At 38.4% G+C, this 16,475-nt stretch overlaps 1 protein-coding gene across 5 annotated transcripts in view; it reads right to left on the bottom strand.

Annotated features, from left to right (window-relative positions):
• Positions 1–518: 518 nt before the first annotated feature.
• Positions 519–16,475, bottom strand: part of LOC121965823 (uncharacterized) — a 42,136-nt gene continuing 26,179 nt past the window's right edge. For 3 of the 5 annotated variants that reach the window (XM_088074226.1, XM_088074227.1, XM_088074230.1), the window contains 13 exons: positions 15,340–15,780; positions 13,391–13,831; positions 11,439–11,879; positions 10,210–10,650; positions 9,857–10,120; positions 9,504–9,758; positions 9,223–9,418; positions 6,989–7,038; positions 5,099–5,356; positions 3,415–3,708; positions 3,059–3,328; positions 1,590–1,673; positions 519–1,456 (listed from right to left, as the gene is read on the bottom strand). In XM_088074226.1, the coding sequence (XP_087930352.1) occupies positions 1,390–1,456; positions 1,590–1,673; positions 3,059–3,328; positions 3,415–3,708; positions 5,099–5,356; positions 6,989–7,038; positions 9,223–9,418; positions 9,504–9,758; positions 9,857–10,120; positions 10,210–10,650; positions 11,439–11,879; positions 13,391–13,831; positions 15,340–15,780 (3,502 nt within the window). In that variant the 3' untranslated portion in view covers positions 519–1,389. The remainder of the gene's footprint in view (positions 1,457–1,589; positions 1,674–3,058; positions 3,329–3,414; positions 3,709–5,098; positions 5,357–6,988; positions 7,039–9,222; positions 9,419–9,503; positions 9,759–9,856; positions 10,121–10,209; positions 10,651–11,438; positions 11,880–13,390; positions 13,832–15,339; positions 15,781–16,475) is intronic. The other 2 variants (XM_088074225.1, XM_088074231.1) reach the window with 2 other exon arrangements.

Here is a 16,475-nt window from a genome sequence, read left to right as displayed (position 1 = left end):
CTGTCCGAAAGGTGCCTGACCTAAATAACAACAAAACATCACATTGAATGTTAAAAATCGCAGCGTAGTGCATTTTTTACACTTAACAGTAGTATTAATGTAACACAGCGTATTTCAGACTCATAGGAGCTTAGCTGGAAGTTCAAAGATTAAACAAAAGTACACAATCTTACCAAAATGTTTGCCTCATGTATGAAAACGACCAAAATTATCAAAAAATGACGAATAAAAAGCGCGAAAAATGCACCAAACAGTCACTGAGGGTTAATTATTTTACTTTTTATCAAACATATTTAAAATATACATACCAACAGCGTCTCTGTGGTCGTCTGAGCACAGACGTAAACTTTTCTCCGCTGACGCACAGCTGATACTGATTACACCGGCGCGAGGCCACGCGCGAGGCAGGCAGCGCGTGCACTTTTTAAATTAATCTGCTGCCTGCTGCCCTCTGCTGCCTGCTTTATTATTGCACCTCTAATCCGCACTTGAGCTATTATCAAAGGTGATTTTATTTAAAAAAAAATAAAATAAAATAAAAACTTTAAATCATTTAGTACTGTATTTATAATTATATATGCTTTTTCTTTATTTTATAGCCATTATTATTCTCTGCACCAAAAGTTCCTGACAATAGGAAGTACAAAGAGACACAAAACAACTGAAAAAAAAACCAGACATCATTAAACGTCAAGGGGACAAAAATTATCACAGAGATGAAAAATAATTACACTTTTTAACAACAGTACTTTTGAGTTTGAGTATCTTTTTCATACTCTCTAAGATGATTGTAATACATACTATAAAGAAGTCATACCTCCTTCAAAATAATGTATTTATTATAATGTAACTACATGCATTTGACTCTTATAAAGTACTCATTCAGTATATTTTCAGCAGTACATTTCATAGAATTTAAGAATAATATTTGTATTAAAAGAACATAAAAAATTGGGTTTTAGACGTTGCATCGAGTCACAGAAGGAGGTCACTTTCTGACACAAAGTCACACAGCTGATAACTGGTGAGGATTTTCATTCTATTTTATGGAGCTACAATAACAGCTTCATTTTTTTATGAGTAAAAGAGCAACATGACAAAAAACCCTCACATTTTCAATTTTCGATGCATCAAGAATGTTTTTTTTATGTATTGCATTGTGACTTAAATCCTTAAATACAGTTTTTTCAAAGTTTAAAAAAATTAAGTTAACATAAATACAACTGTATTTGTTTGGAAAGGAAACGGAAATAACCGTTGTCATCACAGGGTTTTCACCGTAAAAGACTAAAGTACCTCCATAATACTACCTACATGGCAGTAATATTGTAATATTTGTTGTAAACATTTATCCCTGAGGAGCACATGACCAGCACACTGACGACCGCTTCACCATATTTCAAACTGCCGGTGTTTCTTAAAGGACGCTCGGTCCAAAATCTTGTTGCTGAAGATTCTGTAAAATACCAAAATCAGAGAGAGCAGATGTCTTTCAGACACAGTAATATTTGCAACAAAGTTCATTTAACTGAATAAATATAATGAGTGTAAATCATAAATGAATGGTGGACTCATGAATGAATGCTCACCTCACAGTGCGAATGAAAGGGTTGCTGGAAACCAGTTTAATTAACTGGTCAGTTGAGGCATCAGTGATGTTATTGTGACTCAGACTGTAAAAAAAGAGACACAGGTGCACATCTATTACTGTTCATGCATATTTCAAAGAGTCAATGTTAAGAGACATCTCTCAAAAATCACTACCACAGAAAATACTTTTACTTTTGCTTCTTTTTCTTCCGTCATTTGAGTACCACAGATTTGGTGGAATATAAAACTGCACCAGTGGGGTTTGAAATAAACTAGAATTACCGCTTTGTGGTTGTGTACCGCCAAAAATCAGTCAAGCTGCACTTACTTCACATCCATGTCTGCGAAAACATGACGCTTCACACACAGAAGGACTCTACAATCAGCAGAGTTTCGAGATTAGAGTCACCAATTCACTGTCTGAACAAACGTGTCCCCCTCTGATCCTGAGATATGAAGCTGAGTGACGGACAGAAAAGTGTTTCTGCCGAATATTATGCTGAATTCATCACTTCATCATTTTACGTCATAATGACGCCCAGCTGTCATAATGTCATAATTGGTGTACGAATCCTTGAATTATGGCCACAAAAATGTTTTGTGAGGTCATAGTGACCTTGACCTTTAACCACCAAATTCTAATCAGTCATTCTTGAGTCCGACATTTGTTGTGCCAAATTTAAGGAAACTCCCCGCATTCAAATGAAACCAACACAAGGTCACGGTGACCTTTAACCACCAAAATCTAAGAGTGGATGTTTTTGTCAAATTTCAAGAAACTCCCTCAAGGCGTTCTTGAGAAATCGTGTCCACGACAACCCAATGAATGCAGGATCACATGGTCTCAACATCTGACCTTTGACCAAGATTTTGGTAGTTATAACTCAAAGGTCACTGCAACATTTTCTGACGTCTCACCAACACCTTGAGGGAATTTCTTCAACTTTAGCACAAACATTCACTTGGACTCGGGGATGAACTGATTCCATTTTTATCGTCAAGGGTCAAGGTCACCCTGACCTTGTGTCCGTCTCATTATTGCAAAATCGCAACATCTGAAGAACCCCTCGACGGCCTTTCCTTAAATTTGGCACAAACATCCACCTAAAATCAATAGTGAACTTGAATGTGGTGATCAAAACGACAAGGTCACGGTGACCATGTTTTTTGCCCATAAATCAAGGATTAATACAGGAGAGACATTTGTTCAGACATGAATCTGACACTAAAGTATTAACACAGGAGAGTCATTAGTCTGTGGTCAACATTTCGGGTGTAGCGCCCCTATATGTGTTTTTTTTTTTTTTTTTTTAATACTGTTTATCTGTGAAGGGATATTTCTCCTCCTCTGTGGACACAAACTCCGCCTGTTGCTGTTCTGACTCTTTATAAAGGATGACCTCCGCCTCTGCTGGACCCGAAACTGCATCGTGCTGGAACATGAGGACTTCTCCAGTTTAATACTCACTCCAGGACTTGTACTTTGTGCAGATGTGGGCTGAGTGTGTCCAGCAGCTGGTCGGTGAGCTGACAGTGACTGAGGTCCAGCTCCACCAGCTCTTCACACCCATCCAGCATCAGGACCAAAGCCACAAAGGCACTCTGAGGCAATGTGGTGTGACTGAGGTCCAGCTCTCCAGCCAGGGCTCTACAGAGGGACACTGCCCGTCTCACTCTGTCCCTCTCACTGTACGAAGGGATCAAGGACATCAGCTGCAGGAGGATGGCTTTACTGGCTCTAAAGAGGAGAAACAGAGTTAAAACTGTGACGATGCATGAATAAAAACAAACTTTTTTTTGGTTTTAGTCATTCTTCTTTCCTACTGGAGGCGGACTCTGTCCAGGACAGGAAACAGCAGGTCCAATCCACTGTCCTCCACCTCACAGTCCTGCAGGATGAGTCGTGTGTCCTGGCAGCTGTGTGTCAGGATGGTGGAGATGTCCCTGCAGTCATTAGCGGACAGACGGAGAGGCTCCCTCTGAACCAGGTCCACACAGGAGGAGCAGGACAGATCCAGACAGTGCTGCAGAGTCCTGAGCAGGCTGACTGCCGCCCCCTGCTGGGCGTCATAGGCAGCACAGTAGTGGACCAACTTCAGCAGCACATCCTTGTCAACACTGGAGGGAAAATTATTTATCAAAACCATAAAGTTTCATTTATCAGTTACCAAAAAGATCTGCAGATTTTTATTTATATTTAGTTCATAAAAAGGACAAAGAATAATTTTGTTTCTTTACAGCATGTTATTGTATTATCATAGTTTTGTCAATTTCCATCTGTTATGATTACTTGAAGTGATCACGTTAAAAGCTTCGATCTGGGGACGTTGTGACATCAAGTGATCTGATTGGTCATTAAACAAGAGGTCAGAATACCATCAAAACATAGACGCTTTAGAAACATCTTCCCCCAGCAGCACACCAAATCTTTTCAGTCAGCGCAGATTCAAGGTAATTTTTATGTCCAAGTGGACATTTTTGCCAAATTGAAAGAAATTCCCGAAAGGCCTTTTTAAGGTATCACATTCACAAGAATAAGATGAACCCATGTAACAGTGACTCTCACCTCTGACCACAAAAATATTATCAGGTCATCGTTGAGTCTAAGTGGACGTTTATGCCAAATTTGAGAAAATTCCCTAAACGCTATCTTAACAAATTGCAGTCACGAGAATGAGATGTACACAAGGTGACAGTGATCTGGACCTTTTTCAATTCAATCAGTCCATTAGTGAGTCCAAGTGGATGTTTGTGCCAAATTTAAAGAAATTCCCACAAGGACTTCTTGAGTTATGGAATTCATTAGAATGAGACCTACGCATCTATGATGATTGTGCCAAATCTGCAAAAATGACCTCCAAATGTTTACTGAGATCTACTCTTAAAACTTAGCTTGCTCCATGAACCTAAAATCAGCAATTCATGAAGACAGTCTAATTTTAACACCAGCTTTTCTTTAGGATTTTCACCCAGCTGGAGGAAGAAATTAAATCATGAAATAAGATGTCTGGTCCCCAGTGGGTTCACTGGTGTTCTACTGCCAAGCAACCGATGAAACAGCAACATACATCCAACAGTTGCTCTTCTGCTGTGTAATGTTAAGTCTTTACTAAAAGAAATGTGTAGATATGAATGGGTATCTGTAGAGCATACAAACACACCCTTTTCCCAAAATACTGGTGGTTTTGAGGTGTTAAATTTTTAAATGTGATGACTGCACTGCTCAAATAAGATGACTCAATCATCACTTTTAGTGCGTTTGGGCCTTTAAACAATGTGGTCAAAATAATCCGGAAAAACTTTTGGTTTGTTTCCAACCTGTGTGATTGCCTGCATTTCTTGAACCGTCAAACCTCTTTTTAGCACCATGTGTACAGATCTGAGGTGATAACTCGGTGATTACAAAGTGATTATTATCGATGGAATGATGAACAAAACTACTAAAATACAATTTTATATGTATGTTATACTTAGAAAAGAATACATATTCAGAGCGCTACTGTCTGACCTGAGTTGAGACACTCTGTCCAGTGTGAAGACCAAGAACTTTATTTGCTCTGCTGGTATGGAGGTCCACAGGAGGTTCAGTTTGACGCTGTCACCGTGTTTCAGGATAAACAGCAGAGCATCCCAGTCAGCCGAGTCCATCTCTCTGCAGGTCAGGTTGATCACATGATCCAGTGACCTCAGTAAACTGGGTATAAAGTGACTGGCACAAGCTTCATTGATCTGTCTGATGGCAGTCATCACAAAGCTGGGACTGGGCCTGAAAGCATGAAGTGTATTCACAAGAACAGTTTCAGTAAAAACAAAACACAGCAACACGTAAGAATAAAACCGCAAGTGGCAATTTCAGGAATCAAGACAGCATGGAGCATAAGGAGTTAAAATATATGAAAAATCAAGACCTTCTGCAGTTCACAACATCATTTAAGACTTAATTTGAGTCACTGGGGTCATGCTTCTGTCAACTGTTTGGTCAGCTGCAGTAATATTTTTGGGGACATGGTTCAATAATTTAATTAAAGAACACACAAAGTCTGGTAATGTTTGAATAAACTCATTGATTCATGGGCAAATTTGGGGACAGCCTAATGCACTTGTTCGTAACTGGTGGCACCCCCTATTGACTGGTTTCAAAATAATTTTACAAACATGGTCCAACATTAATATTCAACATATCCTGCAAGTTTTGTAATAACTGACAAGCAATTCCTGAGTTATAGTCTAATTTGTGTAATGACACACTGTTTTTTTGCATTTGTGGTGCCCCCTAGTGGTCAACTGAGCTAAACATTCAAGGCATGTTGACAGTACTTTTGTAAATTTTTCCAATTTCTGAAGATTGGTGGAACAGATATGGAGTTTAGACAATGTACTGAGTCACACCCCCTCATAATTTGGGCATTGATTCATGGATATTTTTTTTAGAAATGCCATTGCACTTGTTATGACTTGGTGACACCCCCTATTGATGGATTTTAAAATAATTTTGCACATGTGGTTTAACAATAGAAATTTACATACCCTACAAGTTTTGCAATGATTGGAAAAACAATTTATTATTCATGGTCTGATTTCTGTTACTCCATATCCATTTTTTTAACATGTGGCACCTTCTGGTCAAGTTTAATGACAGGTTTAATACACGTGGTTTATCATCATTATTCACCCTATCATGAAAGTTTTGTAATTATTGGATGATCCATTTTTGACTTACAGTCCAAGTTGTTTTTCTGTCATGCCCAGTTTTGCATTTGTTGTGCCCACTAGGGGTCAATTTGAATGAACCTTTCAAGATACCTTTCAGGTACCTCTTTAGACATTTCCTGCATGTTTTGTGATGATTGGCTCAGTGGGTATTGAAAGAGATCTATTAATAAGCTCCCCTAAAATTCATTGATTAAAGTCTATCAACACAATGAGATATCAACAACCTTCTGATACAGTTTGATAAGCTTTATGTTACGATTCACAGAAAATTTGAAAAAAAAATGAAATTTTGAAAAAAAGAAAATCTCAAAAATGTGTTTTTCAAAAAATTCAGAAACAGAACAGAAAATCTAGTGGGTGAGCTTAATGGTTCTTGAGGCTTTTTTTGTAGAGCACACTGAGCCGGACTTGTGTGTCAAATTTCCCATCAGTTGGACCCTTTAAAGATGTATTTTAAGGCTTTAATTATAGCGCCTCTCTGGTCAACTGACATCATATTTGTTAAGCTGCATTTGCACACAACTTCAAATCATTGGTGAAAATGTCAATTGTTTAAAATGTACCATCTCACAAGGATTAAAAAAAAACATTTTTGAAGAAAAAGAAGAAATTTGAGGCAAAACCTGAACAGCTAAACATATTGTAAAATTAAATTATTATGAAATTTGAAAACCAAACTGATCACCTTTTAAAGACAATCCGGTCCAGAAGGGGAAGCAGACGTGTGATGCTCTCCTGTGTAGCGGTTATTAATAACTATGTTAAAATTTGGACTTTGCACTCGTTAAAGTAAAAGGGGCACCATTCTCCATTCAGGAGAAAATTAAATCTTAAATCTTGACAGTGTTAAAACATGTCATTACTTTAATCAATCTCATAATCTGTACCGTTTATTCTGTATACACTGATCTTGTTTCTCTCATGAAATAATATCCACAGACAACGACTTGGCGATAAATGAGAATAATTTATTTAGACTAATAAAATGAAGAGTAAATAGATGAAATAGTATGACATATAAAAGGACAGAGAACACATAAAAGGTGATGTATGTTCAGGTGATGTAAATAATTAATTATGGATGATAGTGGAGGAAATACGTGACCGTCTAAAACGTGGATGCGCACTGAACGGTGACGTAGAATTCAGAAATTTGGCATTAAAGCTTCGCTATACGACATCAACTCTGATCACTAGAAAATGTTATTCTGCCTACTTTTGCCGACTTGATTAGACTTCACCGGGGAGGTCCAGGTCCTTGCTTCACTCCAGGGGAGAGCTGCGGCGCGTCTTCCAGACGAGGTGACCCGCTGAAAGGCGGCGGCGGCCGGGCAGGTGGAGTCGGTGTGCGGCGGTCTTTAACTGGCTTCGGTGTTCGCCTCACGAACCGGTAAAAGTCTTTAAACAAAGTCCTTAAGGGCAGGCAACGGATGCTGATAGTTTGTGCAGCAGGTGTTGCTTCTAGATCCGTGGCAGAGTTGATGGCGAATCGTGGAGTGTCCTTCTCAGTTAAAACTGGCAGGAATAATCAAAGTAATCCCACTGGTCTGAGGGAGTCACTTTAAATTATTAATTTGATTTTACTTAAAAACGAATTACCAAAAGTGTCTTTACTGACCAAAAACTGGTATAAAGAAAAGCGTCAAAGAGATTTAAAAGAAAATGGCTTCAAAAGTTAAAGTTCAGCAAAGCTCTGGTGAGCTGTTGCGGCTCCGCTTATAAAATTGAAGAAAAGAAAAGTTGCGAGCGCGGATGCACGAGATGCACCGTAGTAAAAAGGAGCGAAGAAAAACTTCAGAAGAGAGAAGAGGAGAAGCCTTGAGAAGAGTGAAAACTTAGAGAGAGAGTAAACTAGAGAGAGTCACTCAGTTTTTATCTTTCGATTTGGGGGTGCGGATGGAAGGCGGAGTTAGCGAACTTTTGCACCGAGCAATCACACATCTGGAATAAGTTTCTAAAAGATCTAATGTAATTTAGGAGACATTTATGTCTCTGAACTTTATCACGAATTACGCGATCTAACCCGTGGTGTTTAAATTCACGTATCTCCTCACCACTATAGTCTCATCACAGTAACTTCAAATGCATGTTAGGAGACCTAAAGGTAATTTATAACGTAACACATGATTCTGAAGATCGTTTGCTCAATTCTGTGAAATGACCACACATAACACAACATTGTACCATGGATCCTAAGAAACTTGGTGATTACTTAGATATAGGATTACTTTTAACATTATACAATGAATTCAAAATACGATTTAACTACAAAGTTGGTTACGAGCTTACTAATAACTAAGACCACTAGATGGCAGTATAGCTCCATTATAACAAAGGGGAATAAAACATACTTTACCTAACTCATTCAAATTACATGAGATGAAAAGAATGGGAGGTGCTCCTATCTGTTCACTGAAGCATGGAGACAACCTCACCCCCAGTCACAAAGATTAGGGAAGAAAGGGAAATTTTAACTTACAACCTTGGTCCAAGTCATTCTGTCAGATGTTAATCACAACACAGGGTTATATAATGGCTTTACCCAATGTTCGACTTTTGTTATCTCAGCAGGGGAGGCAATACGATGGTTGCTTGGTATTGCCTGAGTGACCACAGGAGGTCATTCAGACGCCTTACATCCTGTGGTATGCTGATGGGGCCTTCGGAGTGTTTTTCTTTCCACCATATGTCAGGGTGGAGGGTGTCAGATACTGGCCCTTTCCTGTGGCTTCACAGGCAGAGCGTGTTTGCGGACATCCTCAGGGAGTATTAGTTAAGTTAATTAACAACCCCCTGTTGGATGTTTTGGGTTCGTAAAACAGTGTCTCTTGACGTGTCCCCCACTTGCCCAGGGGACATTGAGCTCTGGAGTTCCTCAGAGGAAAAATGTAATGACCACGCCAAGGCAGTCCACTACACCTGTAAAAAGCGGCCCTTCCTCATGTTCACAGTGATAATCTGAGGCGACGACTGCAGCAGATAGTGAAGAAGCTCCCAGTTCAGACAGCTGGAGGTCAGGTCTCCACCAATCTTACTCAAGGAGGACCGGGTCAAGTCCCTGTCCTGGAGTTCATGGAGGAGGAGGAGGAGCTGCTGGAGAATCTCTTCACTCAGTCTGCAGATAAAAGTGCAGGAATATATTTTAGAAAAGTAAATAATGCATTTTCATTGATGAGTAGTGAGGCAAAGGAAAGACTAACTTGACTGTTAGAGGGCCGTCATGAAGCAGCAGTGGAATAAGACCCTGAGCAGGAGCGCACAACTCAGTCAGGTCTAACTGTCTGACTGTCCAGTGTCTCAGCAGGGACGCCAAACTACTGACAACCCTCAACAATCGTCTCTGTGACGGCTGGGCTGTCTGAGGGGAGAGAGAAAGCTCTTCAACAGTCAGAGGACAGACCACTCTCCCTCCTCTGACACATCGACACAGGAGCAAGGCCATGTCGTTGGAAAGACTGAAAATCAAAGAGTGAAAAAACAATCAGAAATTTAGTTTATCGCTAACAAAGATAGTATTATAAGAACAAAAAGCAGTTATTATAGAAATGTGTACCTCAGACTGTGAAGTTGTGTTGTGTGTCTGAAGAGGAGGGAGGCTTCTCTGACGGACATCTTTGTGGGTGTGAGCATGAGATTAACACGAGAGCCACAAAGGCGCAGAGCTCTCCCCACAGAGAGGCAGGTTTTACTGCGTAACTCTCCTGTTAACTGCAGCCTGAATCCCAAAAGCTGCAGCAGAGAAGCCACCAGCTCAGCCTCCTCTCTGGATCTCACAGACATGACTGTGCACACACTCTGGAAGAACTCTGGATCACAGCTGAAACACAATAATAAATAATAATAATAAATAATAATAAATTTGAAAACAGCAAAGGTGAAATATGAGAAGATATTTGTGTGACTCACCTGAGCTGTGAGATATGAGGCAGACACTGTAGGAAACTCCTCACTTCACTCTCTTCATATGAGCAGCCTCTCAGCTTCACTGGTTTCTTCTCTGGTTGGAGTGTCAGCACTTCCAGGAGGATGGAGGACTTTCTCTCTGAGAGGTCTATGATCCAGACTGCAGGAGCTGACTGGAAAACTGACTGTAATGATGGAAGGACACTCAGGCCTGTTTTAGTCTCATAGTCCTTCAGGTGGGAGCACAGATCCAGCAGGAAATCACACTGATGTTTTCGATGATCATCATCATAGATGTGATTTAAAGGGAATGTCTCATATGTGCACACTGATGATAACAGCTGCAGTATCTTCTCTCCTGTCTGCTGTTCTCTCTCTGCTGCTGCACAGAGCAGATTCACAAACAACTTGACTCCACCTGAGTATCTGAACCGATGAGAGAAACTGCAACGAGAAATTAATATTTTGTTAAGATCTGATGTCAAAAGCACTAAAAGAACTACACATCACTGATATGGAGTGTATTTACTTAAAGCCGAAAAATACCCGATTATGAGCAAAATACAGTAAAACCTAACAACCTAAAATTCATGTAACATAGTAGCTGCTGATTTTACTCAACTTATCCTTCAACTCCAAAGATGTAGCAGGATCAAGGACAAAAGTAATTCTGTTTTTAAACTACATTAAAAAATGACCAATAAATCCACCTTCTACCTTCTTACAACAGGGCTGTGCCTGGAATTTAGACGACTATTACTGAATAAAATCCTCCACAAAATGTTTTAGGAGTTCTACTGATAAACTCATCACATCCTGATAACATGAAGTTTCTTTTGCAGAACTGCAAATAAATTACTGAAGTGGTTTACTTCTACTTGAGTATAACAGTCTCATACGCTCCTCACAATAATCAATTTACACACCCTGCACACTTACAGTTTTACTGTCTGAGAGTAATTATGGCTCTTTATTATGTATTTATCTATTGGCTGCAAAGCCAAAATAAGAAATCATATTCATAATTTGGTAAAAATTAATTTAAGTCAGACTACAGAGGTTTATCCTCACCTCTGTACTAACAGATTGTATGTGAGAGTGGAATATCACTCCTCAACCAACAAATTATTGAAGGAAGAAATTACCCAAAAGAATTATTAACCATTTAGATCTAAACCCTAAAATACTGGAAAATAAGTTTTAAGATCCACCATTGTATGAAACTGACTCACCTGAGCTGTGAGATATGAGGCAGACACTGTAGGAAACTCCTCACTTCACTCTCTTCATCTGAGCAGCCTCTCAGCTTCACTGGTTTCTTCTCTGGTTGGAGTTTCAGCACTTCCAGGAGCATGGAGGACTTTCTCTCTGAGAGGTTTATGATCCAGACTGCAGGAGCTGACTGGAAAACTGACTGTAATGATGGAAGGACACTCAGGCCTGTTTTAGTCTCACAGTCCTTCAGGTGGGAGCACAGATCCAGCAGGAAATCACACTGATGTTTTTGATGATCATCATCATAGATGTGATTTAAAGGGAATGTTTTATATGTGCACACTGATGATAACAGCTGCAGTATCTTCTCTCCTGTCTGCTGTTCTCTCTCTGCTGCTGCACAGAGCAGATTCACAAACAACTTGACTCCACCTGAGTATCTGAACCGATGAGAGAAACTGCAACGAGAAATGAATATTTTGTTAAGATCTGATGTCAAAAGCACCAAAAGAACTACACATCACTGATATGGAGTGTATTTACTTGAAGCCGAAAAATACCTGATAATGAGCAAAATACAGTAAAATCTAACAACCTAAAATTCATGTAACATAGTAGCTGCTGATTTTAAATCAACTTATCCTTCAACTCCAAAGATGTAGCAGGATCAAGGACAAAAGTAATTCTGCTTTTTAAACTTGGTTTAAAAAATGACCAATAAATCCACCTTCTACCTTCTTACAACAGGGCTGTGCCTGGAATTTAGACGACTATTACTGAATGAAATCCTCCACAAAATGTTTAAGGAACCATGAAAGTCACATTACAAAGGTGTATCCTCAGCTCTGTACTAACAGACTGTATGTTAGAGTGGAATATCACTCCTGAACCAGCAGAGTTATTTAAAGGAATAAATTACCCCAAAAACTGATTCATCAATTACCTCCAAAGCCTGAAATACTGAACCTCAAGTTTTAACATCCATCACTCTATAAAAGTCAATCAAACTTTATACAGTTTTAGTGCAACAGTGTTAATTGTTCTCCTGATGAACTTATGACGATATGATAAGAATGATATGAAGTTTCTTTTCACCGTTGCCATTAAACCACATTTATAGTTTATTCTTACCTGAGTAAAATACTCCCACTTATTCCTCTTAATCATTCATCATTTAAACATCCATTGCAGTTACAGGTTGTTTATTGGATGAAAGAAACTATTTATCTCAATAATCTAAGAATCAATTGGCTAAAAAGCCCAAAATAATAAATCATATTCATAATTCTGTAAAACTCATTAAAGTTCAGACTGCAAAGGTGTATCCTCACCTCTGTATTAAGAGACTGTATGTTAGAGTGGAATATCACTCCTGAACCAACAGAGTCGGTGAAGGCAATAAATTACCCAAAACATTTAATCATCAATAACCTCCAAAGCCTGAAATACTGGACCTCAAGTTTTAACATCCATCATTCTCTAAAACTCTATGAAACTTCATACAGGTCTAGTTTAACAGTTTTAGGAGTTCTACTGATAAACTCATCACATCCTGATAACATGAAGTTTCTTTTGCAGAACTGCAAATAAATTACTGAAGTGGTTTACTTCTACTTGAGTATAACAGTCTCATACACTCCTCACAATAATCAATTTACACACCCTGCACACTTACAGTTTTACTGTCTGAGAGTAATTATGGCTCTTTATTATGTATTTATCTATTGGCTGCAAAGCCAAAATAAGAAATCATATTCATAATTTGGTAAAAATTAATTTAAGACAGACTACAGAGGTTTATCCTCACCTCTGTACTAACAGATTGTATGTGAGAGTGGAATATCACTCCTCAACCAACAAATTATTGAAAGGAAGAAATTACCCAAAAGAATGATTAACCATTTAGATCTAAACCCTAAAATACTGGAAAATAAGTTTTAAGATCCACCATTGTATGAAACTGACTCACCTGAGCTGTGAGATATGAGGCAGACACTGTAGGAAACTCCTCACTTCACTCTCTTCATCTGAGCAGCCTCTCAGCTTCACTGGTTTCTTCTCTGGTTGGAGTTTCAGCACTTCCAGGAGGATGGAGGACTTTCTCTCTGAGAGGTCTATGATCCAGACTGCAGGAGCTGACTGGAAAACTGACTGTAATGATGGAAGGACACTCAGGCCTCTTTTAGTCTCATAGTCCTTCAGGTGGGAGTACAGATCCAGCAGGAAATCACACTGATGTTTTTGATCATAATCACCACTGATGTGATTTAAAGGGAATGTCTCATATGTGCACACTGATGATAACAGCTGCAGTATCTTCTCTCCTGTCTGCTGTTCTCTCTCTGCTGCTGCACAGAGCAGATTCACAAACAACTTGACTTTATCTGAGTATCTGAACCAGAGAGAGAAACTGCAACAAGAAATGAATATTTTGTTAAGATCTGATGTCAAAAGCACCAAAAGAACTACACATCACTGATATGGAGTGTATTTACTTAAAGCCGAAAAATACCTGATAATGAGCAAAATACAGTAAAATCTAAAAATCTAAAATTCATGTAACATAGTAGCTGCTGATTTTAAATCAACTTATCCTTCAACTCCAAAGATGTAGCAGGATCAAGGACAAAAGTAATTCTGTTTTTAAACTAAATTAAAAAATGACCAATAAATCCACCTTCTACCTTCTTACAACAGGGCTGTGCCTGGAATTTAGACGACTATTACTGAATGAAATCCTCCACAAAATGTTTAAGGAACCATGAAAGTCACATTACAAAGGTGTATCCTCAGCTCTGTACTAACAGACTGTATGTTAGAGTGGAATATCACTCCTGAACCAGCAGAGTTATTTAAAGGAATAAATTAACCAAAACATTTAATCATCAGTTACCACCAAAGCCTGAAATACTGGACCTCAAGTTTTAACATCCATCACTCTATAAAAGTCAATCAAACTTTATACAGTTTCAGAGCAACAGTGTTAATTGTTCTCCTGATGAACTTATGACGATATGATAAGAATGATATGAAGTTTCTTTTCACCGTTGCCATTAAACCACATTTATAGTTTATTCTTACCTGAGTAAAATACTCCCACTTATTCCTCTTAATCATTCATCATTTAAACATCCATTACAGTTACAGGTTGTTTATTGGATGAAAGAAACTATTTATCTCAATAATTTCAGAATCAATTGGATAAAAAGCCCAAAATAATAAATCATATTCATAATTCTGTAAAACTCATTAAAGTTCAGACTGCAAAGGTGTATCCTCACCTCTGTATTAAGAGACTGTATGTTAGAGTGGAATATCACTCCTGAACCAACAGAGTCAGTGAAGGCAATAAATTACCCAAAACATTTAATCATCAATAACCTCCAAAGCCTGAAATACTGAACCTCAAGTTTTAACATCCATCATTCTCTAAAACTCTATGAAACTTCATACAGGTCTAGTTTAACAGTTTTAGGAGTTCTACTGATAAACTCATCACATCCTGATAACATGAAGTTTCTTTTGCAGAACTGCAAATAAATTACTGAAGTGGTTTACTTCTACTTGAGTATAACAGTCTCATACACTCCTCACAATAATCAATTTACACACCCTGCACACTTACAGTTTTACTGTCTGAGAGTAATTATTGCTCTTTATTATGTATTTATCTATTGGCTGCAAAGCCAAAATAAGAAATCATATTCATAATTTGGTAAAAATTAATTTAAGTCAGACTACAGAGGTTTATCCTCACCTCTGTACTAACAGATTGTATGTGAGAGTGGAATATCACTCCTCAACCAACAAATTATTGAAGGAAGAAATTACCCAAAAGAAGTATTAACCATTTAGTTCTAAACCCTAAAATACTGGAAAATAAATTTTAAGATTCACCATTGTATGAAACTGACTCACCTGAGCTGTGAGATATGAGGCAGACACTGTAGGAAACTCCTCACTTCACTCTCTTCATATGACCAGCCTCTCAGCTTCACTGGTTTCTTCTCTGGTTGGAGTTTCAGCACTTCCAGGAGGATGGAGGACTTTCTCTCTGAGAGGTCTATGATCCAGACTGCAGGAGCTGACTGGAAAACTGACTGTAATGATGGAAGGACACTCAGGCCTGTTTTAGTCTCATAGTCCTTCAGGTGGGAGCACAGATCCAGCAGGAAATCACACTGACGATTTTGATCATCATCATCATAGATGTGATTTACAGGGAATGTCTCATATGTGCACACTGATGATAACAGCTGCAGTATCTTCTCTCCTGTCTGCTGTTCTCTCTCTGCTGCTGCACAGAGCAGATTCACAAACAACTTGACTTTATCTGAGTATCTGAACCAGAGAGAGAAACTGCAACGAGAAATGAATATTTTGTTAAGATCTGATGTCAAAAGCACCAAAAGAACTACACATCACTGATATGGAGTGTATTTACTTAAAGCGAAAAATACCTGATAATGAGCAAAATACAGTAAAATCTAACAACCTAAAATTCATGTAACATAGTAGCTGCTGATTTTAAATCAACTTATCCTTCAACTCCAAAGATGTAGCAGGATCAAGGACAAAAGTAATTCTGTTTTTTAAATTTGGTTTTAAAGGAATAAATTACCCTAAAAACTGATTCATCAATAACCTCCAAAGCCTGAAATACTGGACCTCAAGTTTTAACATCCATCATTCTCTAAAACTCTATGAAACTTCATACAGGTCTAGTTTAACAGTTTTAGGAGTTCTACTGATAAACTCATCACATCCTGATAACATGAAGTTTCTTTTGCAGAACTGCAAATAAATTACTGAAGTGGTTTACTTCTACTTGAGTATAACAGTCTCATACACTCCTCACAATAATCAATTTACACACCCTGCACACTTACAGTTTTACTGTCTGAGAGTAATTATGGCTCTTTATTATGTATTTATCTATTGGCTGCAAAGCCAAAATAAGAAATCATATTCATAATTTGGAAAAAAAAATCATTTAAGTCAGACTACAGAGGTTTATCCTCACCTCTGTACTAACAGATTGTATGTGAGAGTGG

Source organism: Plectropomus leopardus, chromosome 24, assembly GCF_026936395.1.
Source record: "Plectropomus leopardus strain MGB_pleo_1.0 chromosome 24, ASM2693639v1, whole genome shotgun sequence".
Lineage (NCBI taxonomy): Eukaryota > Metazoa > Chordata > Actinopteri > Perciformes > Serranidae > Plectropomus > Plectropomus leopardus.
Note: the sequence above shows the minus strand (reverse complement) of the source record. Positions and strands in the feature narration are given on the sequence as shown.